Here is a 21,532-nt window from a genome sequence, read left to right on the forward strand (position 1 = left end):
TACACTTCAAGGTGCCATGGGCACGCTCCACAATACATTGTCCTGTGGGAGAATGAGGGATACCGGTCACACGTTGAATTCCCCAAAAAGACAAAAACAATTTCACCTTGTTAGATTTATACACTGGGCTATTATGGGTCTTAATTTTATGTGGAACACCTGCAACCGAAAACGAACGTTGCCAATGTCAAATAACATTCTTTGCTGACTAAGAAAAGGTGTCAGTTGAAACATGCACACGCGTCACTTGCCCAAAGTCTGACACAGGTGTGACATCTGTCCGCCAAATTTGTAAGGCTTGTAACCCACACGAATTGGTTCCATAATACCAAGGAATGTGCTGTCCCTGACAATCTGAGCACGCTACAACGATAGCCCGGGCCTCTGTGTTAGATAGACGAAGCTGTCTCTTCAACGCCTGGTGTCCTTGATGAAAAAATTGATGGGACTCTACAGCTTGCTGTTTAATATTAGGTACTGGTCCCATTCTACCCCTGCTACAGCAGCATCGGCTTGAGCATTACCTTCAGCAATAAAACCTGACAATGTTGTGTGGCTTCTAACATGCAAAACATAATACAGATGCTGTTGCTCTTGAATCACAAGCCATAATAATTTTAATACCCCAAATAATCTTTCATTTGTCACATGACCTAACACAGACTTATCCAATCGTTGTACCAAACCAGCAACATATGCAGAGTCAGTGACAATATTTAATGGCTCATCAAAATCTTGAAAAACCGTCACCATGGCCCGGAGTTCCACAGTTTGTGGAGACCCATCTTGACGTTCGATCAGCTACTGCCACTGCTGGCCATCATTCTTTACAACAGCCACTTTTGCAGTTTTTCCTGATCCATCCGTAAACATGGTTAGCCCAGCCACTGGTTCTGATTGGCTCAACTGTTTTTGTGCAAATCGCACTTGACTGCCTAATTTTATAAGAGGATGAGAGGGGAGATGATAGGATATTTGCTCCTCAAAACCTGCCAACGCTGCTTGTAAGGCTGAATTGTTGGCAAAACGCCGTTCAAAAAATTCCGTTTGAACAGGAATAATTATTCTCTCAGGATCATTGCCTGTCAATTCTTGACATCGAGCTTGCGTTTTTATAATAATTTGTGCCAAAAGTTCAAAAATCCCAGGAGCTGTCTTACGTGGTCTAAATGGCAAAAACGCCCATTCTAACACATGTAATGGGTCAGACCAATCAGAATTCCATTGTGCTATCATGGCAAAGGGCATTACTCCATCTATCATCGCAAAAACACGCACGACCACGGTCAAATCAGTCCTCCACACTTGACTTCTGCTAATTGCTTGTTCTACGTCTTCAATCACTTGTTTCGCTTCAGGTGTTAATTTTTGAGGAGCAGCTATATCAGGGTACCCCTTCAAAAGATCCGAAAGTGGCTGTAGTTTAGGTGACGTCAACTCTAAATAGGATCGATCCAATTAATCATTCCTGCCACCTTTTGTACATCATTCGGCGTTTTTATATTCACTTCTAACCGAATAGGTTGCGGCCTCACCACTTGATCCAACACTTTCATTCCCAAATACAACCATCACTGCTGTCACTGCATCTTTTCAGGTGCCACGATCAACCCGTAATTTTCTAGTGATTTGTGCGTGTCCTTTTCTATTTCATCTAAAAGCGGCAAACAAGGTGCGGCTAACAAAATATCATCCGTATAATGATAACAATAACACTGTGTCTCACTCACTCACACATTCAAATACTGATAACCAAGTTTTACACTACCACACGAGGAGCTCCTTTACACCATTCACACAAAAGACATAAGAGGACACTTGCAACTATGATTACTACAATAGCAACTATAGCATTAAGCAGACTAAGATCCAATATCATACGTATGTCAGACAAGTTCCAATTCGCGTAGTCAAATATCAATGCCAGTGGTCAGAATACACGTTAACATCAATGCCGACCCAGTGCACAGTGCAAGCACTGAGCAAATTACAGAGCCAGACCAGAGTACATTCCAGATTAAGTGCTATGCACTATATTGCCACATGTACGGTGTCCATCGTAGGACGTCTCCTACGTTTCACGGACACTTGCCAGAGGATATACCCGAACCAGAACCAGAAAGAATACCTTTTTCCATAGATGGTCCTTGTCTGCCCCTGCAGCGAGTCAGATGAGTCAGGGAGTCCCTCTGAGAAAAGGGCCCAGGGCGCACCTAGGGAGTCCCTGTCCTCAGCGGCTCCTGCGGCCGGACAGAGATTGTCGCATCTGGGGTGCCAACTGAATCTGAGAAAACTCAATAACAACAAAGTGTTATTAAGCAGGTATTCTTTATTGCACTTCAAGAAATCTGTCAAAGGCTTTTATATCTTTTATGCAGTTCCCTTTTTTTTTTTCTTTTTTTTTCTTTCTATGTGAAGTGCATTTTTTGCAGGGGGGTAAAGGGTTGGGATGACCCCAGGGGTGATGCCGGGGGTCCCCTGTCCCCCCACCTCTCCCTTCTTTCCCAGGCTTAACTTTATTCCTGATTTCACTCCCTCCTCCCCCCGAGCAGCGCAGGGGGGGAACAGGGAATGGGGGTTGTGGTCAGTTCATCACTCTGTTGTTCCTGCCGCTCCTTCCTCCTTGCTGGGGGGTGGGCTATGGGAGGTGCTCGGCCAGGCCGTCGGTGCGGGGGCTGCGGGGGCTGGGGCCGGTTGGCCCCAGCAGCTGAAGGGGAGGACACACTCTCCGGGTGCTGTCTCGCTCTGCTGCGACAGGAAGACACTGTGGGAGCCTGCGCGCCCACCAGCACCAGCTGCATTGTTTTTAGTTGTGATAGTGTCCCGTGGAACCAGGGGTACTCGGAGAGGGGGTGCTCCAGGGTGTCCGTCTGGCAACTGTCTCTCAATTCGAGTGTCAACAACTTGCCCGAAAATATAGAATCAACTATGGCTTGTACATATGGATTTTGCAAGCCCCACTGTTGAATTGACTTTTGTGCCTCTCGAACGAGTTTCCAATCTAATGGAGCCCACTGCCGATGTTGAGGGTGAGCGGGATCCGGCGTGATCACCGGGAAAGCATTAGGAACAAATTGACCCTCAATTATGGCTTCTTTTATTATCCCTTGCCATTTCTGAGCAGGATCATGGTTCGGGAGGGCCACTCCTGCTTTCCGTCCGTCCCGTCCCGTGTGTCCCCGTCCCGTGTGTCCCCGTCCCGTCCCCCCCGTCCCCCCCCCCCCGAAACCTTCTGGCTGCTCTTTCCCAGGCGGATAGGTTAAGCAGCGCATTCCTGAGAACTTAGTTGTTCCTAAATCTAAGTGTCTGTCGCTTCCCACGCACCTTTCCCAGGCAGATAGGTTAAGGTGGTGCAGGCATGGACAGTAAAGGTGGTGCAGTAGGAATTACTCTGTAGTCCTCCCCCTGAAAAAATCATCGGGCATCCACCGGATACGCTCGCAACTCATTAGGAGCCTCAGCCTTTGGGGTCAAAGCCTGCTGTGCCGAAAGCACTACTCGTTTTTCTGTTTTAATATCCTCCAAAACAGTCTTAATCTGTCTCCAGATGGGAGCAAGATTAGCTGCTTCCTTTGAGCCAGCGCCGACCGAGTCCCACAAGACCTGACCCATATCGGCCCATATTCCAGATTCAAAGACATCGTTTGGGGTTTTGAAAAATCCCCGTCTTTGTCCCCAATGCAACAGTTTAGTCACAGTTTGTTTATCAATCTTCACATCTCTCTTAGAGAGTATATGTAGTAGTATCTCCTGAATCTTTTCTCCCTCTTAGAGGGATTTTTATTCTTCCCGGTCACCCACCTGCAATTTCCCAGGTGATTTGTGTGCACACTTCCCGTCTCTCAGACGCCTGGAGAAGATCGTCTTCTCTCCCCTGACCGGCCCCTTGCCTTCCTCCGATGTGCGATCAAGCCTCCTTAATCGGTATCACGTCGGGGTTACCAATTGTAGTCGTGCAAGGACGGACTCTGCCTTCCAACCAATATGATTTCAAGCAAAAGCTGTTTATTGAACTTTCGGCTGCGTCTTATATACTGTTTTATTTCCATACACGCAATCATGCATTCTGCCAAAACGACATGTACACCTTGTCTTGTAGCCGACACTTTCTCAGGACTTGCTTATCTTGCAGCTGCAGCTCTTCTTGCTTCTGTCTGTTCTCTCGTGGGTAGACTGGAATCCTCTCAAGGTCAAAGTTGTCATGTTCAGGAGCCTCAGTCCAGCTGAGATCCCCCACATGGGACTGTGTCTTTGCATTCCCAGAAATCCATTGTATTGCCTCAACTACATGCAAGTCCTCAATGAGGTTCATCTGAAGTCACCTCCATGGCCTGCACGCCCTTGGTTTGCGCTGTTCCTCTCGGTGATCAGACTCATAGAAAGCTTAATGAAGATTTATCCCCTTTCTAAAAGACTGCTTTCACTTGAGTACTGTCCTTGTGCCTTTTGTTCCATATTTAAGAGTATTTAAATAGGCATTACCTTTTTCATCCTTCAGTTTTAAAACACTCGTGACGGTAGCATCAGCTGAAGGCACAGTGCCCACGGGTGCATCTCTAGCTTCTTCTAGGATGAGCAGCATTAAACTGGAGCCAGAATTTCTTCCAAAAGGTCAGGGTAGTATTATTGAACATTCAAGAAATTATCTTCTATCCTGTAGTAACTGATTCTGTTGTTTATTGACTTAATGTTACACTCACATACTCTGCACCTCCTCTTTCTACTCTCTGCTGCTTTGGACTTTGGACAAGCTGGAGGGTTTTTCGAGGTAGGTAGATTCAGTGGGTTCAAGCACTGCCTTAATGGACTTGTGTATCAGTGGTGAAATATCTGTCGCATGTGTTTTAAAGAAGTGTGATTATTATGCAGTGGTTAGGATTTTAAATGACCATCTACAGGTAACTATAGTCCTTAAGTTGGCTCACCTATTTGGAAAAGCAGATTTATTTTTTTGAGAAATGAGGCAGTTGACTTCTGGTGAAGGGCTGCAATAATAAATGTGTACCAAACTTAATGTTTTTCTCTCATCTGTTTAGAGCTTGAACCAGAAGTAAAATCTCCAGCCTCTGACAAAAACAGCAGCAAGGCTATTTGTAAGTAATTCTGAGTGTGCAACTGACTTTGGGTATAAAAAATGAAAAACTTGTGATGTTCTTTCTGTTTCCACAGCTTTCCCTATGAAAACACTCCCCAGGTAGTCTGTACTATACGCAGTATTTTAGTGGGGTTTTTTGTAATTAAATATTTGAACTGGGAATATATTCCAAGTCTCCTAATAATGTTTTTTTATCGTGTCTTAGGGATTCTAGTTTCTGTACATGACTGATCTATTTTCTTGATTTTAGGACCTGTCTGGTTTGCTGTTTTTAACTTGTCAGTATTGCATGAATAGAATGAGGTAGTTTCTTTTACTCACTCCTCTTCTAGCTGGAAATATCATCGATTGACTGTGCTCAGCCTCTGTAGTACCCCAAATGTAAACATTTTTGCCAAAATGCTTTTGGAAAGCAGTGGAGCGCATTTCTCAGTTATCTCTGAGCAATTGCTGTCTTTTCCACGGCAATTGTTCTCCATGATGCCCGATTTAAAATGGGGGATGGCTAGGGCTATTGCCTTCAGTCCCTCTGCCCGTGTTGCTACTTAGCACCAGCCAAAGGCCAGCACAGCAGCCAGCCCTCTGCCGGGGTGCAACTGCAGAATTTTGCTGTAAAACTCGCCGCAGTTAATCCTCTTTCTCAAAAGAATCTCAACTGCCCTGTTAACGCTGCTGTGTTAAGATTCGGGTCAGGGGGCTGAATACCCTGAAATCAGGAGGAGAAGCTAAAGTTGTGTGCTCTGACACGTTTGGTCAGTGTGTAAGCGCCACTATCACACTGCACGTAGGTGTTAGTTGCGTTTTATTCACTGTAGTGGTGTGTGTCCTGGTGTGCAGGTGACTCTTGCTCTTCCAGTAGCTAGCTTGCTGCGTTGGGGCTCAGCTGAGCTGGAGGCCAGGTTTGTCTGTGCTCCTACTGTGTTTGCAGCATGGAAGCTGTGGAGGAGGGTCAAGGGGTTGTGCGAGGTAGAACCAGCAGGACTAACAAGACCATTTTGGGAGATTCCTGGCTAGCTTTTATCCTTCAGTAGGAACCCTCCTTTTGTCCCAGTAAATAGATGGAGGCATCAAGTGCCTTGCTGGGCCCTGCCCTGATTTGCTGCAGCAGGAACTGTGGTACCCACTATTCTGGGGGTTACTGCGGTCTGCCTCAGCAGGCTGGCTCCTGTTCCTGCTGGACCTGGGTGGCAGGGCACTGGGGGCAGGGCTGGGGACAGCAGCACTGCGCTCCTGACACATCAGCATGCTGGGAACTAACAAAATACTATTTGTGGGGTTGGTTTGGTTTGGTTTTGTTTCCTTTTTCTTTTGTGTTGTTTTTTTGAGAAATTTTCAGTAACTTTTCACCTTTCTATTTCAGTCGATCCTGTAAACGCAGCTCCCACCACTTCTACCCGTGTGTTTTATATCAGTGTAGGCGTGTGCTGTGCTGTTATATTCCTGGTGGCAATAATATTAGCTGTCTTGCATCTCCACAGCATGAAGAGGATAGAGTTGGATGACAGGTATGTATTCAAGCTGTTGAGGTGCGTTTTTGGGACACGTTTGCTCAAATTTGGGAATTCTGCTCTCAAAATAAGCACTCTGTAGTACAATTTCTGCTCTTGACTTCAAGCTGTTGCAATTACTGTCTGTGTAGAGTCATGGTAAGTGCTGTATTGCAGAAAGGCAGCAGTTGCAGGTACTCTGCTGTTTATGGGGTGGGAGGGTTGTGGCTCTTGGGTTTTTGCCAGAATACTTGTGTGGAGGACACACAGTGGGGAAATTTAGCCAGAATCAGATCTACAGGGATTGTCAGGATTGAAGGAAAATTTGATAGATATCAGGGCACACTGAAAATATTTGTGTTTTACTGACTTCTACAAGAGACTGAATTTCAGTTTTCTCTATTTTGATTGATTTATCAGTATTCACTTTGGCCTAAGGGTGAAGTCTGGGGATTACAACTGCTTGGTTATAAGGCTGAAAATGTGGTGCTCTCCCAACTGTGTTTTTCAATCCAGAAAAAACAAATTGGCACATGCATGTGAAACGGACTTGTAACGTGAACCCAAGGGCAATATGGTCAGCTGAGTGGGGATTAAACACCAAGGTGGAAGGGAGGCTGGAAAAGCAGGTGGACTGAGGCTCTGCTGAGGCTGTGTGAACAAGCTGCATCAGATGCAACTGTTCAGAAGCAGGCAGTTTTGAAACTGAATACTTTGGAAAAGTCAGGCCCGTGGGTGGTCGCCCCTGTTGAAGCGTTGTCTTGAACTGTTTCTGTTCCTGCCTGCAGCCTCTCAGAGTAGCTCTATCTTTTTGTCTTCCTCTCTATCCATTCATCTGTTTGTTTCTGGTTTTCTTTTTGCCATTTACTGCTCTGGTGTTCCCTAACCACTTGTTTTTTGGGGGGATGTCAGTGTAGTAAGTAGCAATGGTTTCTCAAGGCCTGACTATCTAACCAAATGACTTAGATCTCCTCAGTTCATTTGTGCCTAATTGTCTGCTGAGGGTTTTTAATCAGTAGAAGGTGTTAAAGGATGTGCAGCTTGCTTTAGTTCAGAAAGGAAAAGTATTGCATTTATAGAGTGTGTGAAGTGTCATCTATGAGTTTTTGAGAGATCGTCTCAGCCTAGGAGTGTGATCGAATGTCCTTTTGTCCACTCCGTTGTACTTGATTTCTGTGGAGATACGAGCTAAAAATTCATGTAATGTTGATACTCTGGGGTTTGCAGGTATTAAAAAATTTCCTCTAAATCAGTGTATGGCCTTCGGATAATTTCCATGAAGTTTGTGCAGGTAGTGGGATTTAGTTCTTTAGAGAGCCATGTGAAGGCTTGCTTTTTGAGCCCAGACGTGCCTGACCTGGCCAAACCTTGGGTGCGCTCCTGGGTAAGAGCTGTGGTCAACTGGCATCAGAGCAAAGGTGTAACAGAGGCAAAATGTGCCTGAAAGTCGGGATCTGGGGAATTTTGCGTTCAGAACGGGCAGCATGCACTGGAGCCAGCAAAGGGACCGTGAGGTGATGTTTCAAGTGCTTGATTGAGAAACTGGTTCAGTGTTATAATTTAGCCTCAGTGTTATGCACTAGCATTACATACTGTTGGTGATTGCTTGATGTAGCAGCTAGTCAAGGAATTCATGAGAGAAGAAACAACTTTTCATTTGGTTTTGAATAACAAGCTGAAAACATTGCCGTAAAGGCGTTCTGAATCAAAAATGATAACGTCGCTAGGGTTAACGACCTCCCAGGAGCAACAGAAGCTGAAAACCCCACTGCTGTTGCTCTTAATTTCAAACACCAGAACTAAATAAAATTGAGGAAGGTTGTTAAACAGAAGCTAAAACCAGGCAGCTGAATTTACAGGCTTCAGATGGACTATTTAAGAACATTATATTGGAAGTTCAGATGCTTGCATACCTCCTATCAAAGGCATTTGAAAAAGTGCCAAAGAAAGTTGGCATGGCTTAACAGCAGGATAATGGGGGTTATTAAAAGCAAGAAGGCATCATTTAAAAGGCTGATGTAGTATGCAAGTGAGAAAACTAAGGTGGCTCGTAAACATGAGCAAGTTAAACCTGAAAAACAGAATGAAGCCAGCCAAAAAGGTAGTTTTTCAGACTTGCGACAGGCATAAAAAGAATAACTCCTTTTTCAAACTTGCTTGCATCAGTAAGGCAGCCAAAGAAATCCATAGGGCTAGTAAGTGATCAAGTTACAAAAGGAGTTTCCAGCCATAGCAGGAAAACAAAATGCAAGTTCTGCATCAGTGCTTAATGCAGTGACCATAACAGGACACTTCTTCTAGGGAACTTGCCAGGGAGTGGATCATATTGAAGCAGCTTGTAGATGCGCTAGCGCAAACAGTTAAAATAAGCGGTAATAAGTTGCCAGCACCAGAAAATATTAATTCAAAAACTCTAAAGGAAGTTAAAGAAGAGTAGCTGGACCCCCAGCTGTGACTTTTAACCTCATGCTAAAAACTGTGCTGAAACCCTGCACCTGGAAGACAGTAAATATGGGAGTAACAGTAAAAAAAGGTTTCCAGAGAGAGATTGAGGCCAGCTATAAATCAGTAAACCTGATGTTTATATTGTGAGAATTAGTAGAGTCTATTCTAAAGAAAAAATTCTGCAGGTACCTCTGTGATTACGGTATAATGGGGAAGAGTTGACTTGACTTTTTTTTTAAAGGAAGTCTTGCTTCAAAGCTAACAGTGGTCCTTGAGGGCATCACAAAGCATGTCTAAAAATCCTACAGGGATGGCTGGCACTGCTTGGTCAGTTCTCAGAAAGCAAATGCAGTGTTGATTATTTGGCAAGGCAGAGGGTTATACCCAAAACCAGTCTCCTCTTTGTTCTCCCAATACAGTCAGCAGAAGTGGAGAAGCTCTTAAGTTTCAAAAAAGGGTGAGGGGGGATGTTTGTGTGTGTTTGGGAGGGAGATCAAAGCAGCTCTGTCTGGTCCTGCTATCTGAGCTAGTAACAGGTACTGCCTTTGCCTGCAAGCTTTCTTGCCTGTTCTTAGGCTGTTATAGCTACAACTTTTTTTTTTTTTTTTCTTGTAGGATTTTGTCTAAGAGGATAAGACAGAAAGCATCTTGCTGAGATTTAAGCTATGGTTTGCCTGTCTCTTGAATACTGCATGCAGCTGTGGTCCTTTACCCAAAGAAAATATCTCAAAAGCACATTGTAGGTGGCCCTGGAAGGGGCAACAATTATGCTTAGATAGAGAATGACAAAGTTGGGTAGGGCAGTTTGGTCTGTAAAAGAGCTGAGACAGGTACAGTGCTACAGGGCGAACAACTGTTTGCAACAGTGAACTAGGGAGTATCTTTTTAGATATTTGCTCCAGCCCAGGAGCTAAAGGGCAGCAGATAGAGGAAGCAGCTGGTATGCCCAGAGCAAGCAAGAGGAGGTCACTCTGGCTGAAAAAGCTAGTGAAGCTTTACAGGGTGTTACAGGTACCTCTCTGTTTGGCTCAGGCTGCTGCTTTCAAACTTTTGTAGTCATCAAGGATTCTCAGTGGGATGTTGGTACCATGAAACAAGTGCATACAAGTCTTCTCTGGAATATAGGATTTCTGTCATTTCTGGTATGACAGGGTGGTTCTTGCGATAAATATTTTGTCACTTTGATTTGTCAAAAATGGGGAAAAAGTACTGGAAAGTAGAACAAATTTGGCCAAACAAATGGGAGGAAGTTGTTCGCACTGAAAGGACAGAAGTGCTGAGATTTTTGAGTTACCTGAAATACATTTTAATATGTGCAAGAGACTTTAAAAATGTTGTTGTTTCAAAGCCTAGCCTGGAAAATATTCTGGTTTTAACTTCAAGTTAATTTTGAAACTGTGGCAAGCAGTCATGTTCATGCCCATTTTTGTTTTAAAACAGCATTAGCGACAGCAGTAGCTCGCAAGGTTTATCCCAGCCTTCCACACAGACAACACAGTACTTACGAGCTGACACGCCAAACAACGCAACGCCAGTAACCAGTAAGTGTTAATCTAATTAGTCCCTTGCAACAGACCCTCTTGAACACAGCTGGAGTATTTGGTGGTAGGGGTCGCACCGATTTACTATGAAGTGGGAGAGAAGAGCGTGAATAATCTCCTGGCCCTGTCAGTTTGCATCTTGTGTTCAGGTGGTGTGTGGTTTTATCCAGCCGTGCTGTAGTCAAGATTGAGGCCTCCTTAGTACTGAGGCCCAGGAGTCATCACATGAGCCCGACAGTGTGTTTTGTCCGACGGGATATTCTCCCCGCACGTAGATCCGTCAGCTAGAAAGGTTTCACCAGTGTCTGTGAAGCATCTGTTCTCTTAACACTGGAAAGAAGGTGCCTTATGCAGTTCAAGCAGAGGGTGGTATAGAGCTGAAAATGATACCAGCAAGCGGAAATACCCACCTAGCCTTAGAGTTAGTTACTGAGTGGAGACCAAAGCAAGCACTGTCATCAGCATGTGTTACTGATGGTTATGTTCTTTTCACCTTGTTGCTGCAACCTGCAATAGGAATAGATGGGGAAAAAGCTTTACAAGGATGATACATTCATGATCTCTTTTTGTTTACAGCTTTGCTTGAAAGAACATGAAATAGTTAAAAAGAGCAGTGAATTAAAAGAAAAGGTGGCAGTTGTTTATATACTCTGTGATAGACTGATGTGGTAATGATACTAGCTATGTTCTGTGTTAATCCTGTAATTACTGAGGGTATTTATTATCTGTGGAATGTTTAACCTCCAGTTATTGTCTGTCTTTTCTAGTGGAGGGATATCCCATATAGCATCAGTCCAGGGAAGGGACTGTTCAGACTGTAGGGAAGCTGGACAGTGCAGGGACATGCTTGGTGTGCAGTTTTTAGTTGTTCAGTCTCGGACTGATCACAAGCCTTTCGCTTGTGCTGATGCTTGCGCTGCTAGGCTGTAGGACAATTAAGGGAGCTAAGCCAGCCGAAAGCTGCCCTCTTTTGTAGAGTGATGGGTTTTTCATTGACTCGGGTCTCTGAACTGGCTTGTAGCCTTGCTGTGTGAGCATCAAGATTGGTGCTTAGAGGGTATGGGGCTACATGGCTGAGCATTGGAAGAAAGCAAGACTTAGCCCAAACTCAATTGGCTTAAGCTGCTGCTGGAAAGTCTGCTTTAAAAGATCTAAAGTGAGGTAAGGGTTTGTATTATGAAGTGAGAAAAATGGGGGAGCCCAGCCAGAGGAACGAACTATCTCTCTGTTAAATTCAAATTGCTGTTTTTCTCAACAGAGTGGGTACTGCCAAGCTCAAATAGTATCCTGGCGCTCCGGACCTTTTCACAAAGTCTAAATTGAATGTCTCCTGTTTTCATCTGCTGCCACCAGTGACTTTTCTCTTCCCTAGTGCTCAATAGAATCATTTGGATTGCAAAAGACCTTTAAGATCACTGAGTTTTGTATTAAATGCCTGAAGAAACTTGATGTAGCCATCTAATGAGAGAATGTCAATGTTACCTAGAGCTAGGTGATATAATGATTAATGACTTGATTTTTTTTTTTGGTTGTTAAAGCAACCAATAAGACCCAAAAGTCTCTCCCTTTGTCTTCTGATTGCACTTAGTAGTGATACTGACCATCCCAAATCATGAGGGAGCGCTGTAAAAATGTCATGTTTACTGCTCAGCCCTACTGTGTTTCCCTGTTTCCTCTCCACATGTGGAAGCAGTTTACCTCAGTTTGAACTGCAGCTTTGGGAAAGTTTTGGCTTTCTTCTAGATTGCATTGTATCTCCCTAAAAAAAACCCCACCACAATCCTTTTGTCATCCAAGTTCATCTTTCACTTGCAGAGAGAGCCCCTTAAAACTTATTTAGTAGAAGCATTAATATAAAAATAAATAAATATATATAAAATACTAAAAAAATCCTTTTCACGGAGTTTGGAAGAGACCTTAGCATGCAACTAATTCTTGACCTGTTTTCTCTCTTGCTACCTGAACTCCCTCCCCAGCCTTTTTATTTTCCTTCTCTTTTCCCAGATCATGTTGTGCTGTTGATGTCCTATCAACCTCAGGTTTTTAGGTTGGCCCTCTAAGTGGCACCATCTGGTTAATTTGAATATGACCCCTGGAAACTCATTACCAAACCTCTGGCAAAAAGAGAGAGGACCAAGTCCACGGTGATGATTAAACTCTCCTCACCTTGATGAGCATGGTAGCTGCTCTGTTTAAATGGCACCTATTTGCTGTGCTCAGTCTTTGTCGTTTCAGAATATCTCTTACCTGTTTTGGGACACCCCCGTAGCACAGGAAATGGTGAAAATGGATATAAGAAGGAAAAAAAGTTGGATGCACGAAATAAACAGGAAGAACGTTCTTAGTCCTTCCACAGTCATATTAACTTTGGTTTTAATAACATTTAAATAATAATTAAAAAAAATCATTGAGGTAATTCTCAAGATTTCTCCAATAATTCATAAACTTACCAAAAAATATTCTGGCCTTTCTGACTGTATTAGTGTATCTCAATGTCTAGAAGTGCCAGAAGAGGGCACTGGTGAGTTTGATCACATCACGCTGGGGAAAGGCATCTTCCTCACCCCAACAAGTCTTCTGACAGACAGTCTCTGACCGTGGTCTTTATTTCCTTGTTGACAGGGAAGTGCAGCGTCACGTCATTGGGCTTCAGTATGTAAGAAGTTTCATTTACTTGCTGTTGATAATGAGACTTGATCACATGACATTATATAGAATTCCTGTGTGATTTTGGTTTTTTTTCCCGCAGGTGATTATATTCACGTGACTTCTTTGCTGTTTTTTTTTTTGTTGTTTAATACTGTAATCTTTTTAAGATTAATACATAATCTTTTTAAGAACATTCTGCTTGTATGTCTTCAGACCTGTAGGTGGTGCTGAGGTGAAGCGATGTGCTTGTGTTCTCATTATAAGGGTATTTATATTGGTTTGTTTGGCTCTGCTGGCTCCTCAGGTTATCCTACGTTACGGATAGAGAAGAATGATCTTAAAAGTGTCACTCTAATGGAAGCAAAAGCTAAAGTGAAGGACATAGCAATCTCCAGGGAGAGGATAACACTAAAAGATGTGCTCCAAGAAGGTATTTACAGGACTCGGACACTTGTTGGCTACAACATGGTGTATATATATATATTTATAGCTAGATTTTTCTGAAATTAATCATGGATGGTGTTTCTGATCTTTGTAACTTTGGTGGAGAAGAATGGTGAATGACGTTTGCATTTGGGGTGGGGGGGGTGTGTGTGGAAATCAGTTTCCAGAAATCATTAGAAGGGGGGAGCAACTAGTCATGCTCAGTAAATCATTCATCTTGTCTGCCTTAGTAATCTAGTCCTTTATTTAAAGGAAAGGGTTAGATCGCTAAGGAATGAGATAATCAGTTGGGCCTGTAAGTGGCAAAGTAACTCGCTTTTGTGAGTTACTACAGGAGAGCTTCTCTTAACAGAAAAAAAAATAATCAAGATTAAAAAAAACCCCCAAAGCTTGCAAAAACCTCAGTTGTCTAAACTCATTGCTTCAATTTGATAGCTTCTGATTTGGCAATCTAATCAGCAGATGCATCACTTACAGCTCTGGTACGAAAAATTCAGAGATTACCTGATACTTTTGTGCTGTTCAGTGTTTACTTCGGAAGTGTTCATGCACAACATTAACTGGTTCTTGTTGATACTGAATTTGGGAAATAGATTTAAAATACTTATGGGTTTTTGTCATTAATCTTTACTGCTGCAACTTCCAAGTCTGTGTTCCCTGAGCCTCAGGAGAAATCAAAGTTTCCAAAGCTGGAGATCTGAGATACTCATCATTTGGAGGTAGAACTGCTAAATGCTTTGGATTACTGTCTGAAAGACAATGGGAGGATGCTAACTCTCCCCATTTAATGTATGCCTCTCAGTCTCTAAGGAGGTAGCTTTGTGCTCAACTCCAGTGTCCAGTTCTAGCAAAAAGCTTCCTTCGCGTGTGGGACAGTGCTTTGTGTTCCTTTGTACTGTCTGTTGCCTGCAGCTGTGATGTTAGGAGTCAGCCGATGAGTAGAGGTGACTCAGTGTTGCAGCTATGCTTCAGATGTTCAGCACCGAGTGACAGAGCTGCTCTGTTGCGTGAGATGCAGCTTAAAGGGCTGTCGAATGCAATGTGGACCCGGTTAGTCCTGGAATCTTGTTTCTTGGCCTCCAGCTGTTATTTGAGTCTGTCAAAACCTTCAAAAGTGAGCCAGAGGACTAGAACACAGATCCTGATGAACAATCATCAATTTTAGATCAGGATCATAGCAGAGTAAAGCCTTTGTCATCTAAGAACAAAAGAGCTTCAGAGGAGAAGCAAATAATAGCAATGTCTGCATAAAATTTTCAAGAATTCGTAAGTGCTGACAATGGAACTTAAACATCTTTTACAGATCTTGGCCAGAGATTCATTGTAAATTTCAAGTAGCTTGCATAATTTAACGTATTTTAATAATTCAGGAGATTATGGTTTTGGTGTGGTGTAACCAGTTAGAGAATGCAAAGCACCATGTCTGAGACTGCGCAAAGGAAGAGGGATCCGTAGGGGCTTTTTGTGCTGTGGGCTTGCACAGCACCTGATTCTGAGCCTGCTTCAAGCTCATATTGTATGAGATGTAAGACAAAAATGTGGGTGTGTCTAAAAAAAAAATCTATATGGAATAGCTATGCTTTAGCAAATGGAGCAGATGTTAACAGTAATTGGACTGTTACCATTTCCTGGTGAAGTAGAGAAATGGCTTCAGTGTCCAGTGTGGAATAATACAAACAGCATAATCTGTAAAAAGCCTGGAGGAGAGCGAGGCAGAAGTAACATGTTCAATATAGCTCCTCTTCCTGCAATAGCATTGTTAAAGTTTTGGGAATGGAAAAATGTTGGAGAGACTGAAAAAAAAAACCCAAACCCAAACAAAGCCAGCACCTTCCAGTTGAGGTGATATTGTTTGTTTTTCAAACTGTTCCATGTGTACTGCTTGGCTGAAAATGGTGTTTCCTTGTGAACATTTTAAAAAAAAGTCATCTTTGTGAGAAATGTTTTGACTGGAGAATTCCAGACTGGCTGGATGAGAAAAAGATGGAGCTGGAGTTCTTAGTACAGACAGGTGACAAAGGCTGAACTGCCACCAATAAACGGATCATCAGTATTGTCTTAATTTTAGTGGATTCTGCTGCTGTCATTAGCTCATTCTTACGTTCGTCCCCCTACGTTTTAGTTATCTAAAACTTTCAGCACTTACTGCATATAGTTCTGAATCCACCTGGTGTTGGAGCGGTGGTTGGGTTATATAGTGTTGACTTGACAGGGCATTCAGGACTTAGGCTTCAGCTGCCGTAGTTCCTAACTTTATGCTGTGGCTGATACATTTGAAGTTAGCGTTTTCTTAATAGATACTCTCTCAACATTGTCAGTGTATTTTAACCACATAATACTAACTATGTTCTCTTCATAGGCACATTTGGGCGCATTTTCCATGGGATTCTAATAGAAGAAAAAGACCCCAGTAAAGAGAAACAAGTTTTTGTCAAAACTGTTAAAGGTACGTTTACATAAAGGAGTGGGTTTGTGTCCAGTTGTGTGGATTGTGGTGCATGCTGAGTGTATCAAATCTGTCTTTGAAAGCAAACTCCTCCTCCGCAAAATATGGAAATGGCTACTGCTTAAAAAGTGAAAGCATTTGAATGCTGCCTTCAGCCAGAGAGAACAGAAATCTTATATGGAAGAAAAATGCATGTATTCTCCACCAGTGCCTTCAGTTATTGCATCTTGAATACTGTCGCTTATTATTCTTTAAAGTAAAAATCATATTTGTTTTTTTTCCCCCTAGCATGTCATTGTTCTTTCCATCCACAGCCTTTTCCCCTGCAAATTGCTGAAAAAGGCACCTGCAATGACTCTTAAAGATCTTTTGTAAACATGCATGGCTGTAGAAAAGAAGGCATGGTTCCTGCCATCCTTAAACTTTGCTACTGAAGCATAAGAATTACCGTTTAGAACCTAATTTATATATTGTTTGGACCTTAATTTATACAAATACAGTATCTTTGTGCAAGAAATATGTTGTTGGAGTGATTTAAATTGTGATAGGTAGACTTAAGAAACAACAAAGTAGTTATACATGAAACCAGTATTACATATATCCTACATATATCCCTTCCTCTACACTCATCAGTGTGAGAGTTCTCTAGTAGCTACAGCAATTTTGCTGAATTCACTGTACAGTAGTTGCTTCACCAGTTATTTTTATCATTTCAGTTGGGTGTTTTATTGCCTTTGGTTTTTCATTTTACAACTTCTTTAATTGTTTCTTTTAAAAAAATGAACAATTAGGCTTCTGTAAGAATTTCAACTTCTTTTAAATTTTTTTGCCTGGCTGGTAATTTTTAAAGATACTCCTTTTAAAGAGGGAAGTGGGAATTCGTGAAGCTGCTAAATTTTATTGTTATTGAATCTTTCTGCTACCCATTTATTATGTGCCATTTTTGAGAAAAACATATTCCTTAAAGAAAGCAACCTTCTTTTATTCTTGGTATGTTTCTCACACAGTCAGATGTTTGTGGTAATAAAAAAAGTTTGTGGAAAACCACTTAAAAAAAGATTCGTGCTCGCTTCAAGGGGAAGAATTTCCTGAAGCGAACCTGATTTGGAATAAAAGTATGTAAAAAAGGGGTCTCTGCTTTTTGAAACAGTCTGAAGTGGCTGTTTGGGATGGATACTGTTGCATTCTTTAGCTGCACACCGTTGTGGATGTAGGCCTAGCAGCGTGGTGGGCTTTGGCAGCGAGCACAGGTCAGTGCCTGATAACATACCTGCTGCTCTGGCAAAGTATGTTGAACGTACAAAGCTCCAACTTGTCAGTACTATGAGCCAGGTACCAGCTGTGAGCAGTCAACATAGGCAGTGTGAAATGAGCGTCCTTTCCTGCCTAACAAATCCTTACCTCCGAATTGACCTAAACTGTAAGGTGGGATGGGTACCAACAGTGAAGAAGTGCTTTGTGGGCAGCAGGAGGTAACCTGTGAGTAAATCTGTCTCAGCAAATCAACTAGCAGAGCTTGCCTGTGCTCTGGAACAACTCTCTGCGTTTCTGCTTATGGAATTCACAGAGGGCTGAACAGTGGGGATTTGCTCTTGTCACTTTCCCTGCTCTTTTCTCTTGCATGTCGTCATGGGTGCTCCTAGATTCAGACTGACAGTTACTCTCATAGTCACAAGATCCTTCCATTATTTCTTCAGGAGTGCCTCTGAGGTGGTACACTTTCATTGTGTAGCGCTTTTCCTCCCTGTTGGGTCCAGAGAGGACTTCTGAAAGGTAAATGTGCTGCCCCTTTGGAAGATGTTGGTAGCTACCATTTAGCATTGTGGTGATAGCTAGAACTGTATTGTATGACGTAGTCATAGCCTTAGCAAAAGTAACGGTCCTCTTATATAAAGGCAAGTATTTTTGTGTATTAACTTCTAGCAAGAAGCAAAAGAATGTCCTGTATTTAAAAAAAAAAAAAGTCACCGCTTTCCAGTATTTTGGGAACTTGTCCTGAATTCTGCCCTCTTCTATTGCCCCTTTCTGCCAAACAGTTCTGGCTGTCACTTTGCTTTTATTTGAAATAGTTTCCAAAAGACTCATCCCATATCACATGAGCCTGGTGCTCCTCTATGTTTGATGAGGCAGTCTAACTTGTGGCATTGTTTACCAGTGTTACCTTAATCTGTGATCCCCTTCACTGTGTTACTTGGTGGTTCTCTGCCCTGATTCAGAGTCAACAAATGCTACAGGTCTTGTGAGCCCCAAAATTGTGTGAGCTAGGGCAGTTTGACATCTGTACGGCACTGCTCAACCATGCTTACTTTTTATAACACTGGATTAAACGACAAGACGACATTTGTGAGAACAGATATCCCATCACCACTTATCTAATTGCTTTACCAAAATAGGGCTTCTAATCCACTCTCAAAGCTGCATTTCTCCCTGACAGTGGCTTGTATCTTTGACATAGCGCACATCCTGATTTCTCTAGCCCTTCCCTTCGCAGTGAAAGATTTGCTGGCTCTGGTGAACTGGAGCATGGTCTTAAGGGAGTAGTGGTATTCACATAATTGTTGTCTGTAGAGAATTTCTCAGCTTTAAAAAGGATCTATATGGACGAAGTTTATAATAGATTTTGCTGATGCTTGTCTGTGAAATAATACTGGTTTGGGCAGCAGAACGTTGCTAGGAAAACAACTATAAACATCCCCACTTCTCCTTACAGCAGTTCATTTGCAGTGCTAATATTAAGCAGCTTTGTCTTTGTACCCTGGCTGTGATAGCTGTGTGTGCAGCTGGATCATGTAATAAGTTGGGAATTTGATCTGCTTGGGAAAAAAACCCTGCAAAAATTCTCTTTTAACTAGTCTTTTTCCTTGATCTCGTTCATCCCATGACCACACACGCACTGCTGTTTTGGCACAAACACAGGAGTAGGGCAGGACCACAAAAGCGAGATGGGTATGAGAACTGTTAAACTGACTTAAGTATCTCTGTTGCTAAAGGCAAGAAAGGAGACTGAGGGTCGTGGAAAAGACAGAAGGAAAAAAGGCTTTGTCTGTGTAACTAAGTTATCCCCCCCGAAAAGTATGAGGTGCTTTGGAACTGTCTTGTTTTATCCAGTGGTGCACTCTGACATTGATAAAGTACAGTGGTACCCCGGATGACAGCAAATAATGGGGAGGGGCTGTGAAGTGTTTCAGGTCTTCTGAAAAATGTGAACTGAAATTCTTTTAGCAGGTGCTGTGAGGAAGAACAACCTTCTTGAGAGAAAAAACATCTGTTCTCACTAGGACCAGAGCTTGGAAATTTAAGACCTTGCATTGGCTGTTTTGACTTTAGGGTAGTTGATATGTCTTTAAATCTGGAATTGCCAATAGAAGAAACCCTTTGGAAGGAGAACACCTGGATGTGGCCAGTATGATCACTTATTTTATTATCACTTGTGCCCAAGGTAGAATTTCATGTTAGAATGATAGATCCATAATCATTTGAGTTGGAAGGGGCCTTTAAAGACCATCTAGTTCCAACCCCCTGCCATGGGTAGGGACACCTTCCACTAGACCAGGTTGCTCCAAGCCCCATCCAACCTGGCCTTGAACTCTGCCAGGGGGGGGCAGACACAGCTGCTCTGGGCAACCTGTGCCAGTGTCTCATCACCGTTGCTGTAAAATAAATAATAATAATAATGATAAAAATTTCTTCCTTACGTCCAACGTGAATCAACAACCTTTCAGTTTAAAACTGTTGCCCCTTGTCCTGTCATTACAGGCCATGATAACAAGTCTCTCTCTCTGGCTTTCTTGTAAAAGCCCCTTTCACTTACAGGGTTTCTCAGGACAAAGGTAGGCAGGTCCCAGCTTTCTCAGTTTTTACATATTACAGATCCCTTTAACAGTAGGTCACTTCAGAAGGGAGAACAAGTACTAAATCCAGAAAAATCAAGGCTTCTTGATTTCAGTTAGCACTCTTCTGGTTTATAGTAATACTCTACACCTTACTAGTGCGCTAGAAAACATCAGGGAAGGCAAGTGGGAAGGGCTGCTGCAGTTACTGCCATAACCAGTCAGCTGTCTTTGAGGAAAAGGATCAACCCCAGGGAGAGATAAGAAGATAGAATAGAGGCACACTGACAAGGCTGCACACATGCTTCTCTCAGAGTGGGAATACTCAGATCTAACTGCTGTCTGATGAGCATGTTAGCCACAACAGTGTGAGACTAGTTTCCAGGAATGTGTTGTAGTCCCTGTTTTCTCAAGCTGGGATTGACCTATTAGGTCAGACTCTCAAAGGGCAAGTTTGATCCTAATAAAGCAGCATCAGGGCAGGAGGCAAATAGATTGGGGTTTGTTTGTTTAGCAGTGTTTCACTAGTTTCTCCTACACCACAGAGTTTGTCTGGGGTCCTTGATCTGAAGTGTTCATTAAGCCATTGAAGTACTTTTCAAGCAATTCAGTGATTACTTGTTCTGTAGCTTGTAAATTGGTATGACTGAAAAGTTGGAGACAATTCTCTTAATCTCAATGCCACACCTTTTATAAAGATACAGTCTGAAGGCAGAATTCATCCCTGAGTGCCAGACATTCACTCCAGATCCCTTGGAAGAGGATTTTCTTTCATCTAACTGTAGTGCACTCCAGAGAAAAGTTGTAACATGCCTTGGATAGTGACAAAGCTTCTACCTGCATGTTCATGAAATACATTAATTTATAATGTTTTTTTAATGCTGTATCATCTAACGCTTTAGAGTGCATCTGGATGCCTCAGTCTTCCATTATGTGCAGTGCTCTGTGCCAAAGAGGAGAGCTTAAAAGAAAAAAATGGGTATCAGTTGAACAATTAGAGACAACTTTCGGGAAGCTTTAATAACTTTGGGAGTACAAAGATCACAAGGTGTCTGGGGCAAAAGGTGGCACTTGTTTGTATTTTCTCTGGATCCTTACTATTGGACATCCAGTTGTTCTTTTCTATTTGCAGTTTCCAGTTTCACTGTGTATTAATTTGCCTAGTCATCCTTGTAAAAGTTTTAGCTTCTTTCTAAGCATTTAGACTTTTCTGTCCACCTTCCTTCTTTCTTTAAATGGGCATTCATGAAGACGAAGGATGTGTGTCTCGTTACCAGTAAGAGCAAGAATATGTTATCTGTACTATATTTGGGATATTGGAATCTGTGGATCAATCTGAATGAGTTCTTTGTTAGAAAGATGAGAGACTTAGTTGGCATTTGCTTTCTTCATTGTGTTTCTTGCTCTACAATAGAATTGTTTTATGAGGTTGTAATGCTTCACTTTCCAATAAGAGGTTTCAAATCACATTCAACTTTGGGAAGTGTCTCGGTTGGCATAGTTTCTCAAAGCTGCCATTGCATCTCTTGCCAGTGATTGACTACTTCTGCCTTTATGTGGCATGAAATAAACTTTCTTGTGAATCTCCTAGGCCA

The 21,532-nt window shown here is 42.5% G+C and overlaps 1 protein-coding gene across 1 annotated transcript in view; it reads left to right on the top strand.

Moving 5' to 3' along the window:
* The window catches only part of RYK (receptor like tyrosine kinase), a 70,721-nt gene that overhangs the window by 25,319 nt on the left and 23,870 nt on the right, over positions 1-21,532 (top strand). Inside the window, exons 5-9 of the mRNA XM_086468553.1 lie at positions 5,037-5,093; positions 6,456-6,600; positions 10,468-10,568; positions 13,513-13,647; positions 16,021-16,107. Of these exons, the coding sequence (XP_086324679.1) occupies positions 5,037-5,093; positions 6,456-6,600; positions 10,468-10,568; positions 13,513-13,647; positions 16,021-16,107 (525 nt within the window). The remainder of the gene's footprint in view (positions 1-5,036; positions 5,094-6,455; positions 6,601-10,467; positions 10,569-13,512; positions 13,648-16,020; positions 16,108-21,532) is intronic.

This window comes from Leptosomus discolor, chromosome 7 (genome assembly GCF_034619465.1).
Source record: "Leptosomus discolor isolate bLepDis1 chromosome 7, bLepDis1.hap2, whole genome shotgun sequence".
Taxonomy (NCBI): Eukaryota; Metazoa; Chordata; class Aves; order Leptosomiformes; family Leptosomidae; genus Leptosomus; species Leptosomus discolor.